General features: G+C 41.2%; 3 protein-coding genes across 5 annotated transcripts in view; all 3 read right to left on the bottom strand.

Moving 5' to 3' along the window:
• Positions 1–534: 534 nt before the first annotated feature.
• LOC137182692 (fibroblast growth factor 23-like) lies at positions 535–3,824 on the bottom strand. Of its 2 annotated transcripts, none has more exons than XM_067589064.1 (3): positions 2,248–3,824; positions 1,704–1,807; positions 535–1,594 (listed from the first exon to the last, which is right to left on the bottom strand). In XM_067589064.1, exons 1-3 carry the CDS (start codon positions 2,429–2,431, stop codon positions 1,166–1,168), a joined length of 717 nt encoding a protein of 238 aa, XP_067445165.1. In that variant the 5' UTR covers positions 2,432–3,824; the 3' UTR covers positions 535–1,165. The 2 variants fall into 2 exon arrangements, with proteins under 2 accessions (XP_067445165.1, XP_067445164.1); XM_067589063.1 differs by having other exon boundaries at positions 536–1,594; positions 2,227–3,824.
• Positions 3,825–4,103: 279 nt separating this feature from the next.
• LOC137182693 (fibroblast growth factor 6-like) lies at positions 4,104–13,448 on the bottom strand. The gene is made up of 3 exons (XM_067589065.1): positions 11,846–13,448; positions 11,155–11,258; positions 4,104–8,278 (listed from the first exon to the last, which is right to left on the bottom strand). The coding sequence occupies exons 1-3, from the start codon at positions 12,189–12,191 to the stop codon at positions 8,102–8,104; spliced, it is 627 nt and encodes a 208-aa protein (XP_067445166.1). The 5' UTR covers positions 12,192–13,448; the 3' UTR covers positions 4,104–8,101.
• A 125-nt stretch (positions 13,449–13,573) lies between these two features.
• The window catches only part of zgc:77158 (solute carrier family 45 member 3), a 32,800-nt gene continuing 21,753 nt past the window's right edge, over positions 13,574–24,620 (bottom strand). For both annotated transcript variants that reach the window (XM_067589059.1, XM_067589060.1), the window contains exons 3-6: positions 21,710–21,900; positions 20,632–21,295; positions 17,067–17,332; positions 13,574–16,974 (exon numbers count right to left, since the gene is read on the bottom strand). In XM_067589059.1, the coding sequence (XP_067445160.1) occupies positions 16,531–16,974; positions 17,067–17,332; positions 20,632–21,295; positions 21,710–21,900 (1,565 nt within the window). In that variant the 3' untranslated portion in view covers positions 13,574–16,530. The remainder of the gene's footprint in view (positions 16,975–17,066; positions 17,333–20,631; positions 21,296–21,709; positions 21,901–24,620) is intronic.

Below are 24,620 nucleotides of genomic sequence, written 5' to 3'. Positions count from 1 at the left end.
TGATATTTACTGCTGATTCTACCTTAGATTTTCAAATATATAGATCAAGTATGCTTTGATTGTGTTTGCTGCTTTATTTGTATCTTGAAAACTCATTTGATATGTATTTCTTCATTTGGACATTTGTTCAGGTCCAATATTTGCCAGTTATATAACAAATTGTGTTAAGTTGTTTGTTTTATGTCACAGGTCATTCCTTCATGCTGTTTCACATGGTCCCCTTGTGCAAAATGTTCCTGAACAGATTTCATACATGTCCATGAAATGACTATTGTCAAAAATGCAATGCAGAAGTGACCCTACTGTATGTTGCTGAACTTTATGGTCTTTTTTAAGTGACTCTAAAAATACAAACAGACAGATGAATCCCAGAATAGTTACCATTTATTTTTCCACATTAGAAATAACACAACATGAAATATATATAAATAATAAAACAGTAGACTAGGAAGGAAATCATTTTACATATTTCAATAAATAAATACCTTTTTCATTCCTGTGACTATTGGTGTCCGGCACCTGACATAATTAGATCCTATTTATGAATGGCTGCACACAGAAGATGGTTCCTCTCAGTAACAACAGTATGCACTGGTTGATCTTTGTTAATTAAACTCCTCATGAAACATTACTGTATCAACACGTTTTTTCATAAATATTCATAATTACTCACAGATTACACATTTTTACATATGCAAAACAAACATTGCCACATCTGGCCCAAGGTTTAAAATTTAACAGACAGAAGAGGTTAAAGGACAGCAGGACGCTGGACAAAACTTGCCTCATGATTATGTCAAATGTTGCCAAACTTATCCTTCATCTGCTGTTCAAATAGAATGTCTGCACAAAGCTGCTGTGATGTAACACGGTTAGTGAGAACATTACCATGTAATATTCCCATAAAAACAAATTCTGAAAATTTTGATTCAAGGGTTTCATAAAATGCCATGTCTTTTCTCAGTTGTTAGATATTTAATACTTTCATGTCACTTTCCAGTGTCAGCCCTTTGTTAGACATTGTGTAGCTCCCATTGATTCTGCAGTCCACAAATGCAGGACATTTGTGGTACCACTCCCACTATGCAGTTTTCAAAGTTTTCAGAACAAACAAAGACTTGCACCTTCTCTTGACTTTTCACCTTTTAAACCCAAGTTCAGTATCTTAGTCTTGTTCTGCCCGGTCTGCAATATTGGTCTTGACAGGACTTACAGGCCCGTTGGGCTGTAACACCCGCAAGGGGTCATCACAGGAGGTGATGGTCTCTTTGGACACAGCTCCAGCCTGGTCCTGTTCAGGCTTCCCATGATCTGCATCCTTGTGATCCTTGACAGAATGTGAAGGATGTGACTCTGATCTTAATGGATCAGAGGGGTTCACATGCTCACTCCTCCTCTGTCTCTTTACCAAAGGACCCAGGAACTTCTCCAGCAGGGCTGAGGTGGGTTCAGGCAGCTCCTGGTGAGCAACTCCTAGCTCACCTCCCTCCAGTTTGAGCAGCCGGCCCCCACTTGCAGAGTAAAACACATCGTGGTGGTTCGCCAAATCTAACCAAATGCGCTGGAAAAGGCAATCTTCTCTGTCCTTTCGTCTCTGTTTGACAGGAAAACAGACAAATGCAAACACAAAATGTCTTAGATTACTGTTTTTCACTGCAGTCGTTTTTCTGACTTCACTCAAATTAAGTGCATTTCATACTCACAGAGTTGTACAGCTCTCCCTTTAAGTCCATACAGAGAAACCATTTTCTTCTCAAATCAAATATTGACACAAAGTTGCTTGTATCTGTTCTTACTGGCAAAATAACTGTAAGAAAACAGATTTAAACATAAGAGCATCAGTAACAGATAAAAAAAATTGGCAGACTGAAAAACGTATTTCATACATTGTGGATTTAAAATAGTTTTAGAAACATGTTGGCTGCCAGAAATCTTGTTTGTTTGTACAGATGACGTGCAAAAAAAAGCTTTGGACACCCAAAGTACTTCATACATTTTTAAGTATTTCCAGAAATATGCCATGCAAAATATATTTCCAGACTTTCATCTTTATGCACAAATTATTAATTTTTTCTCTTTTTTTTCTTTCGTAACACTTCAGGGCGTATATGTAAATTTGTAAATTTAATGAATAAATGAATATAAATGAATTAAATGATGCATAAAATCTTTACATCTACTCTCTGAAATGGATTAATATGTTTGTATGGGTATAGGCAGACTTACCCAGAAAGTCACGGTGAATACCTTTTCTCATTGATCCACTCAGCTCCAGGTAGAAACGTCCCGTACTGGCTGCATGTGCTCCTGTGTTAAAGCTGCTCTGCTGATGTTGTAGTAGCTGTTGTGGATCCTGGAACCTCGGTTTACAATCCACCGGTACAGACACATGTACAGCAATCAGGAAGAGTGAGAAGAAAGCCGGTTGCATGATCAGTGGGGATGCTGTGCTCTCTTTACTCTCGCAGAACAAATGCTCAGGTTGGTGTTTGGGCAGCTACTGGAGGAGGAGAAAGTCCAACAGGCCTATTTAAACACAAGGTCGATAAACTGGCTAACTCATTTACCAAAATGACACAAAGCCTGCCTGTTTTTCAGTGGTTAAGGGTTGCCGAGGTGGAATTCCTGCAGGTTCGAACTAGTAGGATACCATTTTATTATTATGAAGGAGTGAATATCTTGACACAAACAATATTTTTTCTGCCTCAGATGGGATCATAATTTACTCTGCTTTGTTCGAACCTAAAGAAATCTAACACAATGAGTAAGTGTGTAACTGCAGAGGCTGGAGCAGAGGAGAGAAGCTGAAGAGACAGCAAAGGCAAAAATGGAGAGAGAGTGCAGAGTTGATTCATCTTCACACGTCCGTGTCCATAGTCAAAAAGGAGAGGTGAGGTAAGAATTACAGGGTTCCCAAATTTCAAGTTTATTGTTTGAAGTTTGTTTAAAACAGACCTCCCTCCTCACAAGGTGCATGAAGAAGGGAAGAAGTCCTGAAGGATGAAAAATCCAGGAACTTTATACAGATGTTTATAGGACCAGCCTTTACAGCCTATAGGTATAAATTACTGATGCTTAATGATTTGATTCTGCTGTGTCAACATCCGAGGGAAGTGAGTCATACCTTGCCTATTAACTGCACACACTTACCACGCCTCTCACTTCCTTTCACTAGTGTTCATAGTTTCACCTCAGTAAAAAAAAACATCACAATTACATATCTATAGCCTTTGTCACCGAGGGTGTGACAGAGCGTTGGCATTTGACGCCCTGAGAATAAGAATAGGTTCTTTTCAGAGGAATTTCCTTGAGAGAACTTTTCCACTGAAATTAAAGTAAAGATTTATTCATCATTCATTTATTATTGGACACTTTGTTATTAATAATTGATGAATGACATGCTTGCCTTTTACAAAAAAAAATACATTTTTGCATGCTCAGCTGACCTGCTGTGCACTGATATAAAGACTGCGCAAGTTTAGCATTGAATTAAAATTGACTAATTATGAGTGTACCAATTGAACTTATACTTACTGAACTTACAACTTATTTAGTATTGGTAATTGGTGCCAAATTTCATAGTTGTAGACATTCTAGACCAGAAAATTGTTCAAAATTGACACATCTGTAAAATAGTTATAAAAAGTGTTGCTGCAGTTTGCACTAATTTCTCTAAAAACAGTTCATTTTCAGTTACATTCATTTTCACATTTGTCTAAATAATTGTGTATTGTTGCCCTCCTACCTGTCCTCTGGTGTTTCCAGAAGAGGGCGCTACATACTGATTCATGGTGATTCACTGAGGTTTTTAAATTTTCCCGGACACACATAAAGTTTCCCAGTTCTTGATATCTAATATCAATCATATTAAAATGATATCATAATATCAAATATCTGAGTCATTCCAGGTCAAGAAGCATAAAATAAGTCAAACCTGCAACTTTAAAGCATCCAATCACAACAGCTTTTACAAAACGTCTTTTATTATCATTTCAGGAATACAGTTGACTGCTGTGCACAGCACATACGTACAAAAATAAAAGGAAAACCATTTGTAATATAGTATTTTACTTACTCGTCATAATATTTTTCAGAAACAAATGATTGGAGAAGTCTGTTGTTTCAAACTAATTTACAATCATTTCAATAATCGGAACTAAGGCAGAAGGTGAGGTATATGTTAAAAAAGAGGAGGGGGACTCAGAGGAAGCACTCTCCCCTCAGTGCAGGAATAGAAAACTGAGAGAGAAACACAAAGGCTGCCGGCACACAGGGACACACACACACACATACACACACACGAACACACACACACACACACACACACACACACACACACACACACATACACAAATCTGATCCCAGATCCTCCCACAGACCTCCAGTTCCCTGTGAACCAACACATTTTAAAACCAGCTGAACAGGTATGATAAGCACAATGGCAAAATCCAGACACTGGATCCTTAATCAAAAGGAGTGATACATACCTAGTCCATTCAGAACTCCATATGCATAATGGGGAATTTGGGAAGTAGGAGTTTATGGTGAAGAGTGATATTTTTCTTACCATTAACTACCTTCTCTCAGTTGATTCAATATCATACAACCTTTTCTGCCTCGAAACAACATCGTGGAAAAGTTGTAGAACTTGTAACAGAGTCATTTTTCTTTCAGACTTTCAATTCTCTAGCTTTGTTTGAATTGAACACCAACCTCTGTTGTTTTTGGTGTAAACGATACCGGCTGAAATTCTTACAGTATCAACTTATCAGGTGTCCCTCACAGCTTGAAGAGAAAGCCACTGCAATTCCCATTCTGCCACTCAAATCATTGTGCTGACAGTGTCCTCTGAAACATACCATAATAAACTACAAATGACATACAGTAATTAACACAATATTGCCATCAAAAACAAGTGCTTTCGATTTTGCAGGTCAGCCTGTTTTGATGGAAGCATAGCAAAGGGAAAACAGCATGAACCCCTGCTCAGTAAATTGCACTGCATAAAAAACAAATTTGCACCTTTTAATATATTTTGACAAATCAGCCAAAATACTTCTCCAAACAACTCCTCACTGCCACAAAATCAGCCAAAAAAAAGCTACAGGTGATCATTTTCTGATCATCAGTGATGTGGTAATGGCTGGTCGGTCAAACTGAGTAATAAAATGCTCAAGGTAAAATCCCAAAAAACACAATTATAAATGGTGATAATATTCAAAAAGATTAAACGTGACATCCTCAGACTATCAAGTTGCTCTCTTGGATCACAGTATTCAGTTCACCAGACAGTCTGTTTAACCCAAGTGTCGCTTTCCTGGAAGCATTTGATTCTTTTTACGTGGCCTTTTGCTACATAACGACCAGCTCAAACCACAGTCAGTCTTTTCTTTTGACAGATATCCCTCAGTAGCTTCTGTGTTGCTTCTTCCATGCCTCTCACCTTTATCCTCTCATGTGAGGAGAGTACAGTACATCAGCTTGCACAGTCAGACAATGCCCTGTTATTCCTGACTCAAGGTAAATTGATCTGATACCATCTCTACCGTCGCTTTGGCAGAAACAGAACATGACAGGCGTGCGCTCAGTCAAACACACGCACATACACACACACACGCGAGAGCGCGCGCTTGCATACACACACTCACTCTGACCAGATACTGCACATTCGTCTCTGCTACTAGACATAAGCTGGAGCTTAAAGGGCACGTAAACCATTGCTCACAGACATTTTGTCAGTGCGCTACAGTAATGTTAGAAAGGGCATGAGGTAAAATATGATAACATATATCTGTAAGAGCTTTGCTACTTTCTTTTAATCATATTTCACCAAGCTGGCCTTTAGTGGTAGTTTGCTACTCGCAGAATATTGCAGGTCAAGTACCAAAATATAATTTAATTCAAAATAATCAAAAACAAGCTCAATTGCACCTCATTTCAACATAAAAAAGACTCTGCTCTGAGAACTGTGCAGGATCATGACTACCTAGTTTCATTGCACATTACAGTACATGACAACCATTTTTATCTTGAAGAAATACAAGAAATACAGGTGCAGAGCTCCGTAAAACAACACGGTAAAAGTAGTGGAGACGGACCAGACAACACGCCTGCATCAGTAACACAGAGGACAGAAAGCTCACATCTCCGACCTTGGTACAAAAATGGCTCAGATGGACAGGACAAGAATCCCAGGGCCCAGTGCTGACTGTCCAGTCTGACATCAACCGACGAGGGGCCCGCTTGTCTGTTGCTCAGGTATTTTACCCGCATTATCCACATCCTCACCAAGTTAAACAAACAACGGGTGCCACATGCAGAGTACCATATAAGTCCTCTGTACATCATTGCTAGCTTCACCTTTGTCTGTTCCTCCTCCCCTCGTCTCCACAATGGAAACTACAGTAACTGAAAGAGGAACACGAGTGGTTGTTGAATTCAAGTATGCTGCATACACAAAGCCTGAATGAACATCGCCATTAAAACCCTTTGGTTCACTGCTTTTGCAACACTTCTCATATTCTTTTCCTTTCACAAGAAGCTATACCGTGACTCAGTGCCCGATCTGAATAATGCATAAATAGATTTGAAATCTGGGATCAATAAGCGCAATCCACATCATCTAAATCTTAGACAGACTGAGTTACCTGAAGTATTGTTCACAAATCCCAGAATCATAAACAGTCCCAGCTCTGTCTAAACCAAGCTGGACTATTTACACATTTCCATTTAATACAACAGACCTTCTTATTTACAGTGAATTGACTTAATCGATGGCATCCACTGTAACCTCAGTACTTCCTGCATAAACACTGTGCCAGTGCCAAATAATCATCAAACCAGTGTGAAAGACAAACAGCTCCTGTTGTCACTTTTTGCTACAAACAAATCGAATCAATTTGTGAGTCCTCGACTACAAAAACACAAGTCTACGAACCAGATTGCACCAAATCAATTTGAACTGGGGGAACATGACATATAGCAGACAGAGGTGGAGGATATTTCGCTTCATAGTGTCAGGTCTATGATATTCTGCTACACTGATGCCCCCTTGACCTTCCACAATAAAAAACAAAAAACCCTTTAAAATTAAGCAGTTCTCAAACTGAGCAACTCCACATACATACTTAAAATAAATGCATGGCCACATATACAGTGCACGCTCACACACTCAATCTGGCCTGATGATCCGGCTAGAAAATTTGTGAAAGTAAAACTTGGGATTGTCAAAGCTCCCTTGGACATGATGGGGGGGTTGAGTGCTGACTCTAAATCCAGCTTTCCATATTAACAAGAGGCTCCACTGGGTCCTGTGCAGCATAGAGTCTCAATTACTTAATTGATCTAATTATAGAAAGAAAATAAAGTGGAGAAACCTCTGGCCCTCTAGGAATTGGGCTAAAGCCCCCCGGTGGTGTCTCAGGGAGTGATGACTTGCCTTTCATTCCTATTTCTGACTTGAGCGCCACGTTTCTTACATGCAAAGGGAAGGGGGCCGCAATTAGGAATCCAAGGCACCGCCACCTCATGACAAAGCAAGAAAAACCACTGCCACATTTGTAAGTGCTCTTGTTAGCTCTAGCAAATACATAGAGGGGATGAGAAATGTCCAAGTCCTTGATGGATGACAACAAAAACATCTTTTTAAGTAAACAGGCATTCTTCTCTGTAGAAATTTCATGCACACATTTCTCTTTTTCTTCATCTTCTTCATCTCAGGATATGGTGCTTTGAGGTAATAACGTATCCATTTCATTTCCAAAAGGATGAACTGTCATCCACTGACAGGGCAAGGACTCAACCAATTCCAGTAAGCACCCATATAAACTGAGGGGACCAATGAAGCCTCTCCATCCCCTTCTTATCACAAAATGGTGAAAATCATAAAAGCAGCAAAGAATGGCATTTCCATCATTTCTAATACAAAGTAAGCTACCCAAATATACATATAAAGTTTGAATAAATACTATCAGATATAATGTATTTCTTTCTTTTACAGTCCACTTTGTCTTTTGTGTTTGTACGTACGTATACGGTATTTATGTTACCTGGGAAATAATCCACATGTGCAAATAAGTTTGTTATTGCCAGTCTTTGCTCATCATATTCGGGGTAGGAAGTGCGTTACAGTCATGGCAGTGGTGGCCTTGTTGCCCCTCTTCACGCGGCCATGCTTGCTGAGTGCTATGTAGGAGCCTCTGTAAACCAGAGACTCGTAGGCGTTGTAGTTGTTTGGGAGCAAGCTCTCCTTGAACTTGCACTCGTCATGGAAGACTGTCTAGAGAGGACAAAGAGACAGACAGCGTGCATGTTAGTGAACAGCTTAATAAAAAGACACCTTTTGTAGTTTGAAGCTATGATGGCACAACATGAAAAAGCAATTTTTAAAAGATTCTAAGCGATGCACAAAAATATAATGATAAATTTAGATAAGACACAGCAAAGATAACAATGAATTAACGTTTTGACAATGTAGGGTTGTCTTTGTTCAGTCTCCCAGCAGTGCTTACTGCTATAAATATTAAGATGCATTTAGTTTACTCCTTGAAAAGAATAGGTATCTGTACACTATAAGCCAAATCAGCTGATATTTAGTAAACACAAGGTATGTCTATTGAGCCATGGTCTATTCATAGTAAAAAAAACAAAAACAAAACATGCCCAACTCAAAGGAATAGTTGGAAATTTTGGGAAATACACTTTATTTCACTTTCTTGCCAAGAGTTAGATGAGACGATTGATACCACGCTCACGTACGTTAAATATGAATCTACAGCTAACAACCAATTAGCTTAGCTTAGCATAAAGAATGGAAACAGGGGGGAAACAGCTAGCCTAGCTCTGTCCGACGATAACAAAATCCACCTACTAGCACGTCTAAAGCTCACTAATTAACACATTATATCTTGTTTGTTTAATCCATTATAATCCCCTTTAAAACCACAACTTGTGTTTTTACACAGATGAAGCATACAGAAAAAACATCTTCACTGGAGAGCTTTAGAGGTGCTGATAAGCTGATTTTTTATGTTTTGACAGAGCCAGACTAGCTGATTCCCCTGGTTTCCTGTATTTATGCTAAACTAAGCTAACTGACTTGCATTATTTTTTTCCCTCACCTACATTCCACAAAGACCCGCCCTACTCTGCCTCTGATTGGCTAGTGCTAGTTGCCTTCATTGGTTAGGTTGTTTAGGTTTAGGCATGTGGAGTGAGATGGTTAGGGTTAGGGAAGGAATATTAGGGTCAGAGCCAATCAGAGGTAGAGTAGGGCCAGGTCTTCGCAGAATGCGGGTGAGGGGAAAAAATAACGCAAACCGAACCAACCTAACACACAAAGGCAACGAGTACTAGCAAATCAGAGGCAGAGTAGGGCGGGTTTCGCAGAATGCAGGTTGGAAAAAGTAAGGCAACTGACTCATCTAACTGCAAAAAATTCAATGAGCATTTTTCTCACAATGTGAAAATATTCCTGTAAAATGACTATTTCAAAACTAAAATCTTGAGGAAATATTTAAACTATACAGTTAAGCTGAAATACAGTAAAAACAGCACATCAGGAAGATTTTGGGTCTAAAAGAAACACTGATCCCTGTTTTCCTCATACAGCCCTTCTATCTAAGAATAATCTCCAAATATCTGTCATTATAAAGAACAACATGACTGCTCTGCTCTGCTGACATGACAATGCATGACTCGAACAGCGTACAGCAGCAGAGCAAATTCTCCCCATCAGAGGCCATGTGGCCTAATTCAATCTCTTATCAGATCATCAGCCCACTCACAAGCTAACGCTTCATCACTCAGATAACCGACTCACATTCTGTCTGTCAAATATGTTGGCCACAGCGAGCAAACTGCCAGCCACGTGTCAGCTGAAACACAATGCTTCCTCCACACACCATGTACATTTATATATTAATAGCTGTCATTGCTCCAGAAGCAAACGAATTACATCTTCTAAAGGTTATCACCAGTAAGCCTACAAATACACCTCATCTGTGGGATGAGGATAAAAAGTTCAGCTTCACATCTAATTATATTGTCATTTCATCCATGCATTCATTTTTTCTGTTATCTAAACTTCACCTAAAAAGTCTTCTTTCTCTTACAAACTGCCAGTGGCATTTGATATTGAAGGGATCACACAAAACAACTTATATTCCAAGCAGCAGGATTAAATTAAGGCCTTTGGGAACTGAAATTCACAGCAAGATAAAAGCATTGTCATGGTATACTGAGGATTTGTGAGAATCTAATTTTAATTATAGCCCATTATTGACATTAGTATTAATATATTTTACTACTAATTAAATGACAGAAAAAGCCAGATACTGACAAATACATATCCTCACTTAAAACATTCAATAAGTAGCTGGTGCTTTTTAAAATCTTTTATCTGTTATTGCAACATCAGTGATATTGAGCTATAAGTATAGTTTCAATATTTTGTCAAGCTTTAAACTACAGTAATTCTGTTATGCTTATAAATTCAGGTGAACTGCCAGATACATTAAAAATCCAAAGGCTGCTCTTCCCTGAAGTGTCTTTGGAGTGCCCTCGACCTGATGAAAGGTGCCAAATTTACATACAGTAACATGTTTTCTGGTATTGGATGCTTGTCAGATTTCTAATTTCTTTCTGATACAAGCTTGAAATGACAGTGTCGTGTTTGAGATTTTTCAGAGGTTAGAGGTGGGAGAAGCTGGTGGTAGTGGGGTGGAGTAGCTCAGTCTTTGCCTGCTAGGATGTGTGTGATGTGCTCTGCCCTGCAAGAAAAAGCGCTTTGCCATTAAAATCGATTTCCAACTCTGCTGACAGGTTTCTTTGCGTCAGGGGGTTTTCCCTCCTCCTCACTCACACATGACCACATTACAGCCGTGCGGACTAAATCCTGCATCTGTTAACCTCATCATTATTTACCCATAGGCCACCGGGCCTAGCCCACTTGCTTGAAATAGAGCTGTATAAGTTCCTGAGGAAATTAAAAATATATGGATTTAACAACACATTTTGGACAGCTCCCCTTATGGCAGATAGGGCCATCCTAAAATCTTTTTTAAAAGGCGGATCAAGATGCAAGTGCGTATTTTCAGACTCCCATTAAATAACAGTGCTGGACAATAAATGAAATACTGTGCATAGCCTACCTACCGTTCCGTATAACCTCCCACGGCTGTTCATTGCGACAAACAGCTCACTCTTCACCCCGTATAGGCTCACCACTCCTCTCTCCACCGTAGAGATCTCTATTAGACCTAATACAGGACAAGGAATTATTACATTGGAGTTAAAAAAAAATAAAATAAAATACCAACCCATTCTGCTGGCTGATTCAGTGTTTTATCACTGTGACTGTAGCATTGTGCTCCCTCTGCGTCTGTATGGGTGTAACCTTGCAGATTGCTGCGCAGCATGCCGAGCCTTTGTTCTGCATCTTTCACCCCATCCTACATTTGCATCCAGGCGCGTGCCAATCAAGCGCATTCTGGTTATTGCAATAATTGCAGTAATTGCATTGACGTGCACGGCTATTGGTCACTGGACCGCCCTCACAGGGCTGCGTAAAAATAAGTTGTGTCTAAAAGCGTCCATACATTCATGTCATGGTTGAGCTTGGGAAGGGGGGGGAAGGGGTGGGGGGGTGTTCAGCACTGATGGATACTTGTTTTTAATAGATTTGTCTTTGCCGTGGAAGAAATTCAATGCTCCCTCAGAGTCGGATGACATATGATCATGCAAATGAATAGAGGGGATAGACTAGCCTGCTCATCACAGATCCATGCTTATTGACTCTGCTTCTCTTTTATGTCTATTGCATTACATTGGTGGAGGCATAACTCACTGTACTGGTTTTCATTATGTACACCGTTTATCCTGCCGTCGGGGAGGACCTGAAGGTGAAACCCGATGCCCACGTTGCAGTAGAGCCTCCGCACTCTTTTGATGCCCAGCAGATAGTCACTCTCCCAGTTCAGCTCCGGTTTCTCCCCGGAGATCCCCAGTACAGAGCGTGAGAAGAGGGTCTCCCATCTTTTCTCCAGTAAAGTTGCATTTGTCCTGCTGCTCGGTAAAGGGTACGCTGACACGATCCCCAGCAGAAAGCCCAGGAGAACCACCGCGGTCAGCGTCCAGTGCGGCGTGCCGGCCTCGCAGGACATACTGACGAGGAGCCTTTGCGCAACGGCCATCCGGTTTACCTTCGGGCCACGTGGTCGAAATTAATGACCCTAAAAATACCGCTCTTCTTGTTTTGCTTCCTTCGGCATGCTGGCTGAGGGTTATTTTTGGAGCGCAGATCAGGGCTTTGGGCATGAAACGAAAGCCCCGGTGCAGAGGAGGAGAGGAGACGGGAGAGTGCGCGGCAGAGCTGGAGGTGATGGTGATGGTGATGTTGGTGGTGGTGGTGGTGATTACCATGTTTTGCAGCTCCTCCGCGCCTCTCTCTCTCACACACACACACTCTCTCTTTCTCTCTCTCTTCCCCCTCTCTGTCTCCCTCACGGTAAGAGTTCCGAATAAATCCTGTACCACTCACCAAAAACCCAGTTTCAACCTTGCCAGGGCTATCGCATCCCTAGATGACATCATGCTGACTTCACCGCTGGGATAATACAAGGGTAGAGAGGGTGCTGACAGCAGGAAAAATACCAAGTCTATGGAGAGTTGAGGGGAATAGTCTACTGTCAGTGCTGGACTGGAAGGGGAGAAAGCTTATTGGTGGCGTTCAGCGGCCGTGGGACGCGATGGGGCACTCGGGCTGCTCCCAAATTGGGTCGGTGGTCATATGTCTGTCAGGCCGCTTCCTTATTTAGAAGGAAGGTGTAAAAACAGGCCCACTTGTCACTGGAGAGCAATGACAGGGCTCTTGTGGTCCCACTTCTTCTGCTTCGCCGTTCAAGAACTTTCCCCAGCAAATCTGTGTTTTTCTGAGCCTAAAACGACATATCAGCTGGACCAGAGAGCCGGCGGGGCGTCCACCGCCCCTCACACCGCAAAGATCAGGGTTCAAGACCTCACTGCCGGCCAGCATCCGCCCTGCTGACGTGTCCTTGAGCAAGACACTGGATCCCTCTAAGCTCGGTTGTATAGGAGGCAGAGAGTGGCATATGAATAAAGTGCCATATTTTTTTAAGTGCGCTACACCATAACCCGTGCGTTTCCCATGGTGCATTCGTGAGAACTGTGAGGCGCAAACTGGAGAGGCCCGTCATGAAATGGCACACATTGTCAGCATGCCATTCCCTGCAACATGAAAGCCTATCGTCTTTTCCATGTAATAGATAATGCCAGCAGAAGCATGCCCATGCGTCAGTGGGGCCAGGGCAGTTGCGCACCAGCAGTGTCTCCTGCACACATCAGTTCCCCAAGATAACCAAAGGATGGCACCATTTCCAAGTTATTTTCTTCATACAGCCATCAGTCTCAGTGTGCGTGGACCAAACTGCATAAAGCTTGAAGGATATTTTACCTTCCAGGACTCTCAAATTAAGAGTCTTATCAGAATTTACTTCAGATTGAATAATGAACAATCTTCTAAATGTTCTTTATTAAATTACTCAAGGACAACATCTCATTCACAATGCAGTTTTATTTTGTATAAAATCTGTTTGGTAACTGCATATTTATACACAATCTGATGATGTACAACATAAAAGAAACATTTTTTTTGTTATGGCTGAATGCATTAATGACAGTGATTACTAAAATTGTGAAAAAAAAAACAACTGATCAATGACATCAGAACACAATGATTTCTGGCCTTAAGGTAGACTGGCCACTGGCACTTTGCTGTCTTAAATCGAACAGGACATTTGGTTGCGAGCAATAGGGACTGAAAACAACTCCACCCATTCAGTTAAAGATATCTGTAGTTTTATCTGTTAAATTAAACAATAAAACAGGTCTCTGATAGGAAATAAGTGGTTATATAAGACCCAGATAAAGCAGTATTGACAAAAATGACAAGGTTTCTTACTGTATTTGCACCAGCTGCACCAGGGGGGAGGAAAAAATAAAATAAAATCACAAAGCCTCTCAGTTGTGTGACGTGAATTAAGTTTTCAGCTGATACAGGCTACATGGATTATGTCCACAGGGGGAATCTGGTAACTTTAAGTATTGAGTATTCTCATCTGCAGCTGATCTGATACATATAGTGAGTGACAGCAGTTATCAGCATTAGGCTCTGTGATGCTGTCAGAGCTACAGGACAATGTGGGTAATGTTAAAATAAATTATAGCTTTGAGGATGCTTCTATACCACATCTATAGAAATAATTTATCTTTTTCACAGCCTTCACCCTTGCACCTATGACAGATGCCAAAGAGGCCAATAGTTTAATATGCACTATTTTGTAATAAAAGCATAATAAATAAATACATTATGTACAAAAAATGTTGAAAATGTACAGGCACTTGAAAACAACCTTTTTCTGATACTTCTGCTACTGCTAAACAATATTTTCCTGTGCATTTCAGGGTGAAAAGGATAATTCGGTTGTTTTTGAGTCTTCTATGCAGTCGTGTAAACATGACAAATCTTCTGCCGTTTTTGCTTCCCCCATTCTGAGCGCACCTCAGGCAATAAGATCCTTCAGGATCCTTCTGGTTGCAACACCAGCGTGGTGTTTACACCAACTGGCCAATTTGAAAAGCTCCACTGAAGGCCATGATACATTTTAAGATACCGCATCATATGGGCTAAAGTCAATACAGTTTATTATAACTGCACACACTCAAGTCATATCGCTTTTCATTTGCCTCACACTTAAATATTACTCATGCTTTCTCACTGTCTATCCTCCATGTTATGTATAAACAAACACACACAGACACACACGCACGCACACACACCTCGACTCAGCTTGGCCTTCAGCCCATCAATATACAGTGCCTACTCTCAAATCATTTTCAGTCACCAAATGTTTCCATTTACTGCATGACTTTTTTTGGTCTTTCAGGAATGGGTGCTATGAAGTGGGCTTCCGTCAGACATCACACTGCATGTTTACATACAACATTACATAACAAGTCCATCTGGATGTCCTAGATTGTCATTTGAAAATACAGTAAAACTTGAGGGTTTAGGCAGCAGGGAAAGTGTTTTATCAGTGGCATATAAACAGCGTGGGACACTAACCTGAGACGACTGTCCTGATCAGACGCAGAGTTGGACGGGATGAGCAGTCCACTAGATTTGACCGCTCATGATTATCTTACTACAAAAGGACGTTTGATGCAGTATTCCAGTTCCAAGTAAACAGCTTCATTGTTAAACCACCACAGTCGATAACCGCACCTCATCAGGTTGCATAACATCATTCCCATAGGGATATACAGTAAATTTGTATACAAGATATTTACAGTAAAACTGTTCATTAATTAATAAATGACACTAGATGGGGCCAGAATCATAGCACAGGTGATTTTTTAAAGGGGTATTCCACCAATGTTACACATACTAGGCTTGTGAAAACGGTTGTAAAACACCTTCTGTGGCTCTTAAGGAGCTTTGTTAAGTCTGAGAAAATGACCCTGATGATGTCATTATAGTTATCTTGGATTAGGCTTGACACTTCAAAATATCTGACAGAAAACATGTTACAAACCGAGGGCATGGAGTGTGAAAGACGATGGCATTTCACAGGCAAGGAAGGCCTAATGAAATACACTTATGAGTTGTATTATGGGAAATGTAGGATCCAGTGTTTTTGGAGCTTTAGAAGACTAAAAGTCAGAATATTTTAACCATTTAAAAAAAATCTATCTTTCAAAGGTCCCCTTAGCTTTATGGAATCACAATAAAAGATCACTATAGTTTGTTTTTGATGCTGGATGGACAAGTCCAATGGTCCCACTTGTAATTCTATTTTCTAAATGGGTAGAAACATTGCGTTGATCTATCCTTTCTACCATTGTGAGGAAAGACAAGCCCATCTCAGTAAGAAGACCAGTCTCCAGAGTAGCATAGTGATACTGCAGATGAGTCTGTACAAGCACTGTGTTTGACACGCTGTGTACAAAACAAAATACTTTTAAAAACTGTGGATATCTGAGGATAAAAACCATAAAAAGTGAGTAGCAGTGTATCAGAGGTTGATGAGTTCTACAGTAAATCTGTTTGGTGCTACCTGAGGAAAAGGACGATGGACAGAAAAGATGTCACAACAAAACTTTTAGAGAGATTATTAGAAGTCAATAGTGTTCAGTACAGAGAGTACCACACCTGACCTGAGCACACAGTTGGTGTTGACTCTTCAGGTAACAATTCCTGCTGTAACTGACACTGCATGTCACTGCCAGACAATATATCTCTGGTGACATATTTTCCTTCGTTACCCACTTTCTCTCATACCCTGCCACACACTGACCGACAGACACACACACTTCCTCAACGCAGCGCTTTTCTCAAAAGCAAACACATGGTACAAAAGCAAGGCATTCTGGGAACAGTAGTGCATTGTTGAGTTCCACCCATGGAACCTGAATGACTTGATTGACATTTGTGACTCCATCATCACTCCCATGTCAGCTTTTGAGGTCCTTTTGGTCAAAGACAATTTGACTGGCCAAGTAGATGGCGACAGTCCCGAAGATGGCGGAGAAGGCGATGTAGGCAGTGACGGACTGTGCGAACTGAACGATCATGCCCATGAAGAGGGTGGGGAAAACCTGAGAGAGGAGAAAGGTGCTGTCTAAGATGGCAAAGTCCAAGCCCACGCCACGTTTCTCATACCCCGATTCCGCCTCCTCCTGCTCGGTTCCACCGGCGCTGTGAGATGAGCCGTTCTGGCTGTGAGGACTGGGGAAGTACTCATAACCGTCCTGTTTGAGGAAGGCATGTCCGTAGGTGGCCCCCGTTTTGTGGTTTAGTCCACTCTCCTCTTCCACAGGAGTCAAATACACAGAGTCCCGCTTGGGTGTAATACCATTTTTATGCACGCTTTTGGTTTTCCTTTTTGGCATATAGACCTGAAATGAGACAAGAAAAGAATTAATTAACAAACATACAGATTTTTTCAACAAACTTTCCTTTTGTGTAAACTTATTACTTCTATATTTACCTCTTTCTCTTTGTGGTAGTAACAGGTGAGCGTGTAGGGCAGAGTCTGCAGCGTGGCGTATGCATAGCCAGTGAGGGCCGCCATGGCTGTGACCAGGACCACACTTTTGGACAAACAGATGACCAAAGCAGAGAGTGTGAAGCTCACCATACTGCTCAGGTAGACCCACCTTGAGCCAAAATGGCGAACCAAATGACTCATGACCAGGGAGAAGAAGGTTGAGGTAGCACACTGCAGGAACAGGCCCAGACTGCCCATACGGATACCTGAAAGAACAATGTGAACTTTTATCACACCCAGCAGAGCCTATGAAGCTCCCAGCCTCTCTCATACATCCTCTGTATAGATGTATACATCACACAGTTGGAGTTTTGTCATCAGAGACAGAAACTATCTCACACAAACCAAGTAATTTCCATCAAAGGCCACATCTAGAAAAAGGTGCATGGCATGCTTGAACACAGCTAAACCTACTGTATGCTAAGTTTAAACTGTGATACATTAACTGCTATTTGGTGAGCTAGAAACCCTTGTGTCTGCTCAAGCCCATAAACACACAGGCACAGATCTGGTAGGTGAGACATTCACAGAGCTCTCCGGCATGGACACATTGTTTGGGTTGACTGACTTGGACCATCAAGACACCATTAACCTTAGATAAATCCTTGAAAAGCCTGAGAGGATGAGACACACAGGCCGGTCCGTGTTTAGTGAGGCAATGTGCCTTCTGGCTCAAGTCTGGCCCAGTCAGCCAGCCAGACAATAAGCATTTGGATGAGGTCTCTCCAACTAACCGAGGTGGAATGTGAAGTTCAAACAACAGAGGAAGAATTGCAGACTGCTTAGCAAAATTAGATTAATTTATGTTTCATGCTGCATGGAGTCAACATGTTTTCAGCTCCCAAATAAACACATTAACAGTTGGTACTAGTCTAGATTTAAATTTTCTTATGTATTTCTGTATTTGATAAAAAAAAATCTCTACCCACAAAATTAAGGTGCTACATTCACACGATGCACATGACAGCTTAAGAAAACGTAACCAATATGTGACACAGTCACTATGTACTAATGACTGAAACTGCTATTCATAAAGAAATAAATTAAATGTTGGTTTAGTTCTCCAGTACAGTACAATCATGAGTGTATTTATGTTCTCCCTTTGAACTCTGTCTTTCAATTAGATGGTAATAAAAATTTCCATCTTTTGACAGAGTCACAGAGTGCAACAGTTTTCAAAAATGACAAATTTTAAAGAAGCTGGGATTTTAAATGCTATGAGAAAATTGTTCCCTTTTAAATAATGTTCTCTCTTAATACCAATATTCATTTTACCCCTTAATTAAGTTCTTAAATTTTAGCACAAATCCATGGAAGGTGGACCGACTACATGTCTGGACCTTTATTTATTTCAGCCTGCTATCAGCCTGATCTCTCAGTTTGCTCTTGGTGAACAGTATGGGTCAGAAGTTCAGCAGTAGAGCAGAGAATGACTTGTGTGAAAGGAGTATGTGGATCATATTACTTCTGGAAAGCAAAGCTGCCTGAGCCCACTTTACAAACACTACAGAAGCTAATGAGGACTGAAATTTAAGCCAACAGAGATATGGGACTGAGCCAGAATACTACTGAATCTGTGCAAAGGTGAACCGCTGCCTTAAGTATGGAAAAATAGCTGTGTCTGTAGTAAAAGCTTTACAGATAAATACTTTGAATTGGAACCTGCCACAATAGAAAAGATTAGCACAAAATATTAGCAGTTACTGTAATCAGGGCTCAAAATTAACACCAGCCACCCGCCAAATGCTGATAAAATATGCAAATGGCTGGTAGATTTGCTTTACTCACCAGCCAACAAACAATGGTAATCTATTGACTGGCTAGTAAAATTCTTGCCATTTGGCTGGTGGACAAAAAAGTTAATTTTACACCCTGACTGTAATAAAGTAAAACTGTCCATGTAATTATGAAACTAGAGACAAAGCAGATTACCTTCATGCAGAGGAACATCTGCAGGCTGAATGATTTGGTTTAATAGCATACGCTGTGTTTCAGATTAAACAAACGCGACTCAGACAGACCTCAAAATTGTGTGCTTTGGCCGTCTACCTGACTTGAATGAACATGTTCTTTGTGTGCTGATTCCTTGACATTAATTCTTTGTGAGTGTGACATTCCTCGTGGTCCAGCAAGCACAGGGAGGAGAGACAGAGGAAAAGTAAAAAGTAAACAAAGTGTGGAGGGAGATAGAAGTGGAGAGAGAAGGGAGAGAAAAGAATGTGGATGGATGGATGAATGAAAATTTCAAAGGAAAGAGGGAGAATGGTGAGAGAGAGGAAAGGGTGAGGAGGATTAAAGGATGAGAAAGCAGGTGGAACTTGTGGACGGTAGTAAGAAGGGATTGATAAAATGAGAGGGGATGGTGAAAGGTACATCATTAAGTTAAGAGTGATAATGGCAGAGCCGAAGGAAGGGATTGAAACAGGGTGTAAGATAGAAAGTTTGACTGAACAGTAAACAAAAGGAGACTAAAAACACTTCACTCACACATAGCCCACTATGTTAACAAATCTGCAACGTCTCAAGATGGTCTACCTCACATCTGTTTATTTCAGCTCCATTCTTCCCATCTACTGTTCTTTCTCAGATGCTGTCTGGTAAAATAAACCGAAGAAAGACGTCTTCCCAGCATGCACGGCCCTCATCCGTCACTGACAACACATTTATTCAGTTGTATCTGCATCTGGTCTAGCTAAAAGGTTATATTTCGGTAGACTCATACTGCTAAGCATTTGCAAGCATAGATAAAAGATGCAGCCAATAGCCATACAACTGTCTTGCAGGATTAGTGACAACTCTGTCACATTCACAGAGCAGGAACAGGAAAGGATAAAGCCTGTCTGTTTTTGTTTACGATTTCCTGAAGTGCAGGGGTGGAAAGTAATACCTGGAATGCCTTGGATTGACTTGACATTAGCTCAAGCATACTTATCCAAAGGATTTGTTGGTTGTTCAGTAGCATTACTACCGAAATGTGAAGTCTTGTATTAAGAGTCTACATTAATGGCAGGTCTTTGTTCAATATGTCCCACACCTTCACAAGAGCCTAAATGAGGGCAGCAAGAAGGCATGAGGACATGCTGGAACACAGGCTTTGGCTCTGTCTTCCACCTGTGCCCAAGGAATGTGAGTGCATCCTGCCCAGCTGTGACAGAGCAGACAGCACGGCCAGGACGGACCCTGAACCAGCTGTGTGTTCAGGTGGTGGAGGTAAAGACGTGATGACAGAAGTGTAAGCTATGTCTTGAGTCTCACTAGAGCAATGGAAGTCTCTTTCATAATACACTACTGAGTAATTAAGTGATTTTTGGCGGTGATGTCAAATTGTGAAATGTGTCGGAACAAAATGAACTTTAGAGTCATTAATCAATGCATTAGCTCATAATATCTAGTGTGTATACAACAATGAGCTAAGTACATATTTAAAACAAAATATTGTTTCAAGAGAAGAAAAATTACAGCAACACATAAACTTTCAATAAACTGAATAAAGAGGAAATCTGACCTTCATCATATCTTTGCCTGGACACACTTCCTGGTGTTGCACTGGGCACGCCCTCGTACAGGCCTTCCCCCACAAAGTCTGTGTAGAAAAGCATAAAGGACATGACAGCCATCCAGCTGCAGAGCTGAGCCACACACAGCTGCCTCATCACCCTTGGGACATGGCAGTAGCTCCTGTAGATGGCTGGAGTCATGGACCAGCACGTTCTCAGCAAGCACAGCACGGGTCCAGACTTCAGCAGCCTCAGCTTGCACTTCAGCAGGTAGCAGCATGACCGTGGCACGCCGCACCGGCCGGTCTCTATCGCTCCAGCCCCGGGCTCCAGTAAAGATCCAGACCCCACCAAGCCACTGCTGGTAAAAGAGGGTTCCTCTGACACCTTCATGGTGATCAGCACACTGGAGATGAAGATGAGGATGAGGAGAGAGAAGAGGCACTCGGCCTGGCCTCCTAGGTAAACAGAGAGCAGGCTTCGACTCCAGTCCAGTGCTGGAAGCAAATAACCCACGCAGCCTCCCAAGCTGACCATGAAGGAGAACATTGCAAAGGCTTGGCCGCAGTCCTCCTCGTCTCGATACAGGTCCGATAGAAGCGCCTCCAATGGTGTGAAGCACACTTGTCCACAAAAGTCAAGGAGCCCCACACCAAGGATAAGGAAACCCACCTGGAGGAAAGAAGCAATGACATTGAAGAAAGTTTCATTTTTAAACTTGATCAGGTCTTCTTGAAATTCTCTTCCCCTTAATGATAAGTAAGAAAGCAAAGTAGCCAAGTCCACATATAACAGGGTTTTGTATTTGGGTTCTTGTTTTTTTTTTTTACACTTCATCTACATCTTCAGATACTAACCTACAGGACTGTTTTTCAAAAGAACTTGAACAGTCTCAAGTTCTGTGTCTTGCTCAAGGGCTCTTCAGCAATGCAATAAGATGCCAAACGTCCAAATTACAATTGGATTATATCCCACTGTAATTGCCATGGGACAGTTGACCACTTAAGTGTGAATCATAACCATGGTAGCACACAAGTTAACTTCTTGTTTTTTCTGAATTCAACAAAATTACAATCACAAACCTACCTGGAGAGTACGCCCACCCCATGCAAGGCGTGCAGCCAGGACATCAGCGTGGGGAATGATAAAAAGTGCCACAAGGACTCCCAGAGACAGCAGCCAGATGAAAGGCCGCCTTCTGCCATAACTGCTGTTGCAGTGGTCACTGGCTGAGCCAATCAGAGGGATGAACAGAAGACCAAGCACTGGACCAATACCTGTGGACAGAACCAGGGATACAAAGGTCACACCAAAGAAATCACCAGTGTAACATACGTAGTGGAGAGAAGACATAGAGGACATGGACTAATTCCATGTCCTCTGAAAGCAATGCAGACAATGAAACTGCATGAGAGGAATAAGGTATTTTCTTTCCAAAACACTGTCACACTTATCAATTAAGTATGAAGACCTTAAATCGTACGCTGTATTTCCACTCATCATTTACTTGTTGATTTTCACAGCATTGCACACAAAAAAACGTGTGTATTAAGCTTTAGGTTATAAAAGCTACTAAGAGCACAAGAAGGTCTTGCTGTCTGGTGTTTTTCAGCCTGGTTTCTACTAGTACTGTCAGGTCCTCCTTGCTGCTGCCCTACCAGGGGATGAAGTGCCATCATCACTGAATGCTGGTGATGGATCCTACAGATGGCCTGCTGCCTGAAGGTAACCCACCATCAGCTCATCCTCCACACGTGGCCAAGTCTGGCTAATTAAAACACAACATGACACATGGGGTGTTTGCATGCAGATACACACGCAATATCTAAAGTGACCTGATCTTGAGGCTAGAGTTTGGCATTTCAAAGAGGTACCCTGTGGAGTTTTCATTACAGACAAACACTATTTTGTTGCACTATGTGTAAGACTTAAGAAGATGCTGGATACATTTCTGACCACATAACACATTTCCACTGCCTTCTTTTTTTTAAATGTTTCATGCCAGTGCTGGTAAAACATAGAATAGGGGGATCTGCTCATCAAAAATCAACCACAATCTTATTTATGCTCTTTCTCCAGTTTGACAAGACACTGAAACCAAGAAGAAGGTCGATAAGATTTATGTTTGGCGTCGAAGCACACTGCAAAACCCTTCATGACAAAGAAACAGAACGGAAAGGGAAATAGCAGAGCACAGACAGACAGACAGGCAGACAGACGGGCAATCTGAGAAAGACAGACAAGCTGGCTGCAGCCAGGCACATTTCTTCCTGCTGCAGCTGTGGAGGGCCATCATAACAATTCTCACCATCTATAGCTGTAAGACTTACTGTCTCACACACACACACTCTCCCCACTCAATAGCTGCTCTCTACTCTCTCTCTTCAATTACAATATATCACACACACACACCAAAGCATGCTTCCCAGTCTCTAAATTCAATGCAAGCTGCTTTCCAGCTCGTGTTTTCAGACTCATACATAAATCAGTGTGCTGTCTAAGCTAACCCAATATGAAATGTGTCACGTTCCACAGTGTGCTTTGTTACTTAAATACACACCTAAATATACTTTCAAAACATGAGTAATGGACACCATGGTGCTAAAAAGCACTGAATATGTCCTCCACTCACAGAGAGGAAACTAGAGAAAGAAAGTAACAACTGGGGTATGAAGCAGCCAACAAATGGCTATTAGATAAAGCAGAAAGCGGCCATCTGAGAACCTGACACTACTGCTTGGGGAAATTAGCTTTAAGCCTCCCAAGACACAATATCTGTCTTCATTCAAATAACACTCAGGCACTCCATTATAATAAAGGGAGATGAGAATTAAGTTGAGTGCCATTTCCAGATTGGCTTACAGTGCGGGCTGTTTGGGAGGAACTCCACAATGAAATAATTTTTCTTCATATCACCGGCAGCTGAGAAATGGAACAGTAGAAGTGTAGATTGTTTAATCTTTATATTTGAATAGTCACTTCTGTCATCCACACGGAGTCTTTTAGTTTGGTGGAATTGTATCTATCATCTGTATGGTCACAAGACAATGTCTCAAAGAGATGCTTTTACTGACGACCACGTGGATGCCATTTGGGCTGACAGGATAATGCAACTATTCACATCGCTTACAAGAAAACTCAGTTACAGTGTACAAATATATACCATATGGGTGATGCTAATTGTGTGGATGTACACACATGCCACTAATTTGTGAGAGCACCAAGATAACCAAGAAACATATCTGTCTTAATGTTAGAAGGAGTACCAAATAATTTTGGCAAATAGCCGATGACTATTGTTAGATTGAAAGGTCTGGGGCCACTGAAGCCACAAATACACCACCAGAAGCCAAACTGAATTATATGTTAGCCAGACATAATGGTGCAGTCATCAGCTGCACTTACTGCAGAGTGTGTTTGTGGTGTGCTGTTCCACAAGGCAGAAAATAGTCTACATTTCATGGCTTTTCCCAGAATTCCTAGGTATTCCTAGATAATGGACAGTTATTTAAAAAAAAACAATATTACTGAAATGTTTTAAGGTAGAAGATAATATGTATTTACTATTCAAGACTGGAGATATACAATGTTCAGAGTTTGAGACTATGCCTGATTCGACTCCTTGGTATATTGAAGCTGTAGCTGTAAGGAGTTGTTTTTTCACACATAAAATAATGAATACTGGAGTTGAACCAACACCTCTCTGTAAAGCAACAAACTTCATATTTGAAGCTTATGAGCTGTAGTATTGTAACGGATTATGTGGCATCTCTTTTGCTTTAATTGCATCCATCACCTGTGTTTGTCACCAACTGATGCCTTTGAATAATACTTTAAACTAGGTTATGGTGAAAATCTAATTTCTTTGGTTCAGCAGCAAACTGAAAGATACTACAGCAGCTTAAAACTCTGAAGTCAAGCAAATGTGATATAATGCCATAAAGATGTCTCTCATCTCTCTACAACTTTTCCCCTTAAAAAGGTGCAGTGTGTAGAA

The sequence above is a fragment of the Thunnus thynnus genome, chromosome 5 (genome assembly GCF_963924715.1).
Source record: "Thunnus thynnus chromosome 5, fThuThy2.1, whole genome shotgun sequence".
Taxonomy (NCBI): Eukaryota; Metazoa; Chordata; class Actinopteri; order Scombriformes; family Scombridae; genus Thunnus; species Thunnus thynnus.
The sequence above is the reverse complement of the archived record's forward strand: the minus strand, read 5'-3'. Positions and strand labels throughout refer to the sequence as shown.

Excerpts from the sequence above, each read along its gene's own strand:
- LOC137182693 (XM_067589065.1), bottom strand. The coding sequence starts at position 12,191 with ATGGCCGTTGCGCAAAGGCTCCTCGTCAGTATGTCCTGCGAGGCCGGC. Across the intron at positions 11,259-11,845 it reads ACATAATGAAAACCAGTACA|GTCTAATAGAGATCTCTACG; the intron begins GTGAGTTATGCC and ends GTCCTGTATTAG. Across the intron at positions 8,279-11,154 it reads GTGGGAGGTTATACGGAACG|ACAGTCTTCCATGACGAGTG; the intron begins GTAGGTAGGCTA and ends TGTCCTCTCTAG.
- LOC137182692 (XM_067589063.1), bottom strand. The coding sequence starts at position 2,431 with ATGCAACCGGCTTTCTTCTCACTCTTCCTGATTGCTGTACATGTGTCT. Across the intron at positions 1,808-2,226 it reads TATTCACCGTGACTTTCTGG|TTATTTTGCCAGTAAGAACA; the intron begins GTAAGTCTGCCT and ends GTTTTCTTACAG. Across the intron at positions 1,595-1,703 it reads AGGGAGAGCTGTACAACTCT|AGACGAAAGGACAGAGAAGA; the intron begins GTGAGTATGAAA and ends CCTGTCAAACAG.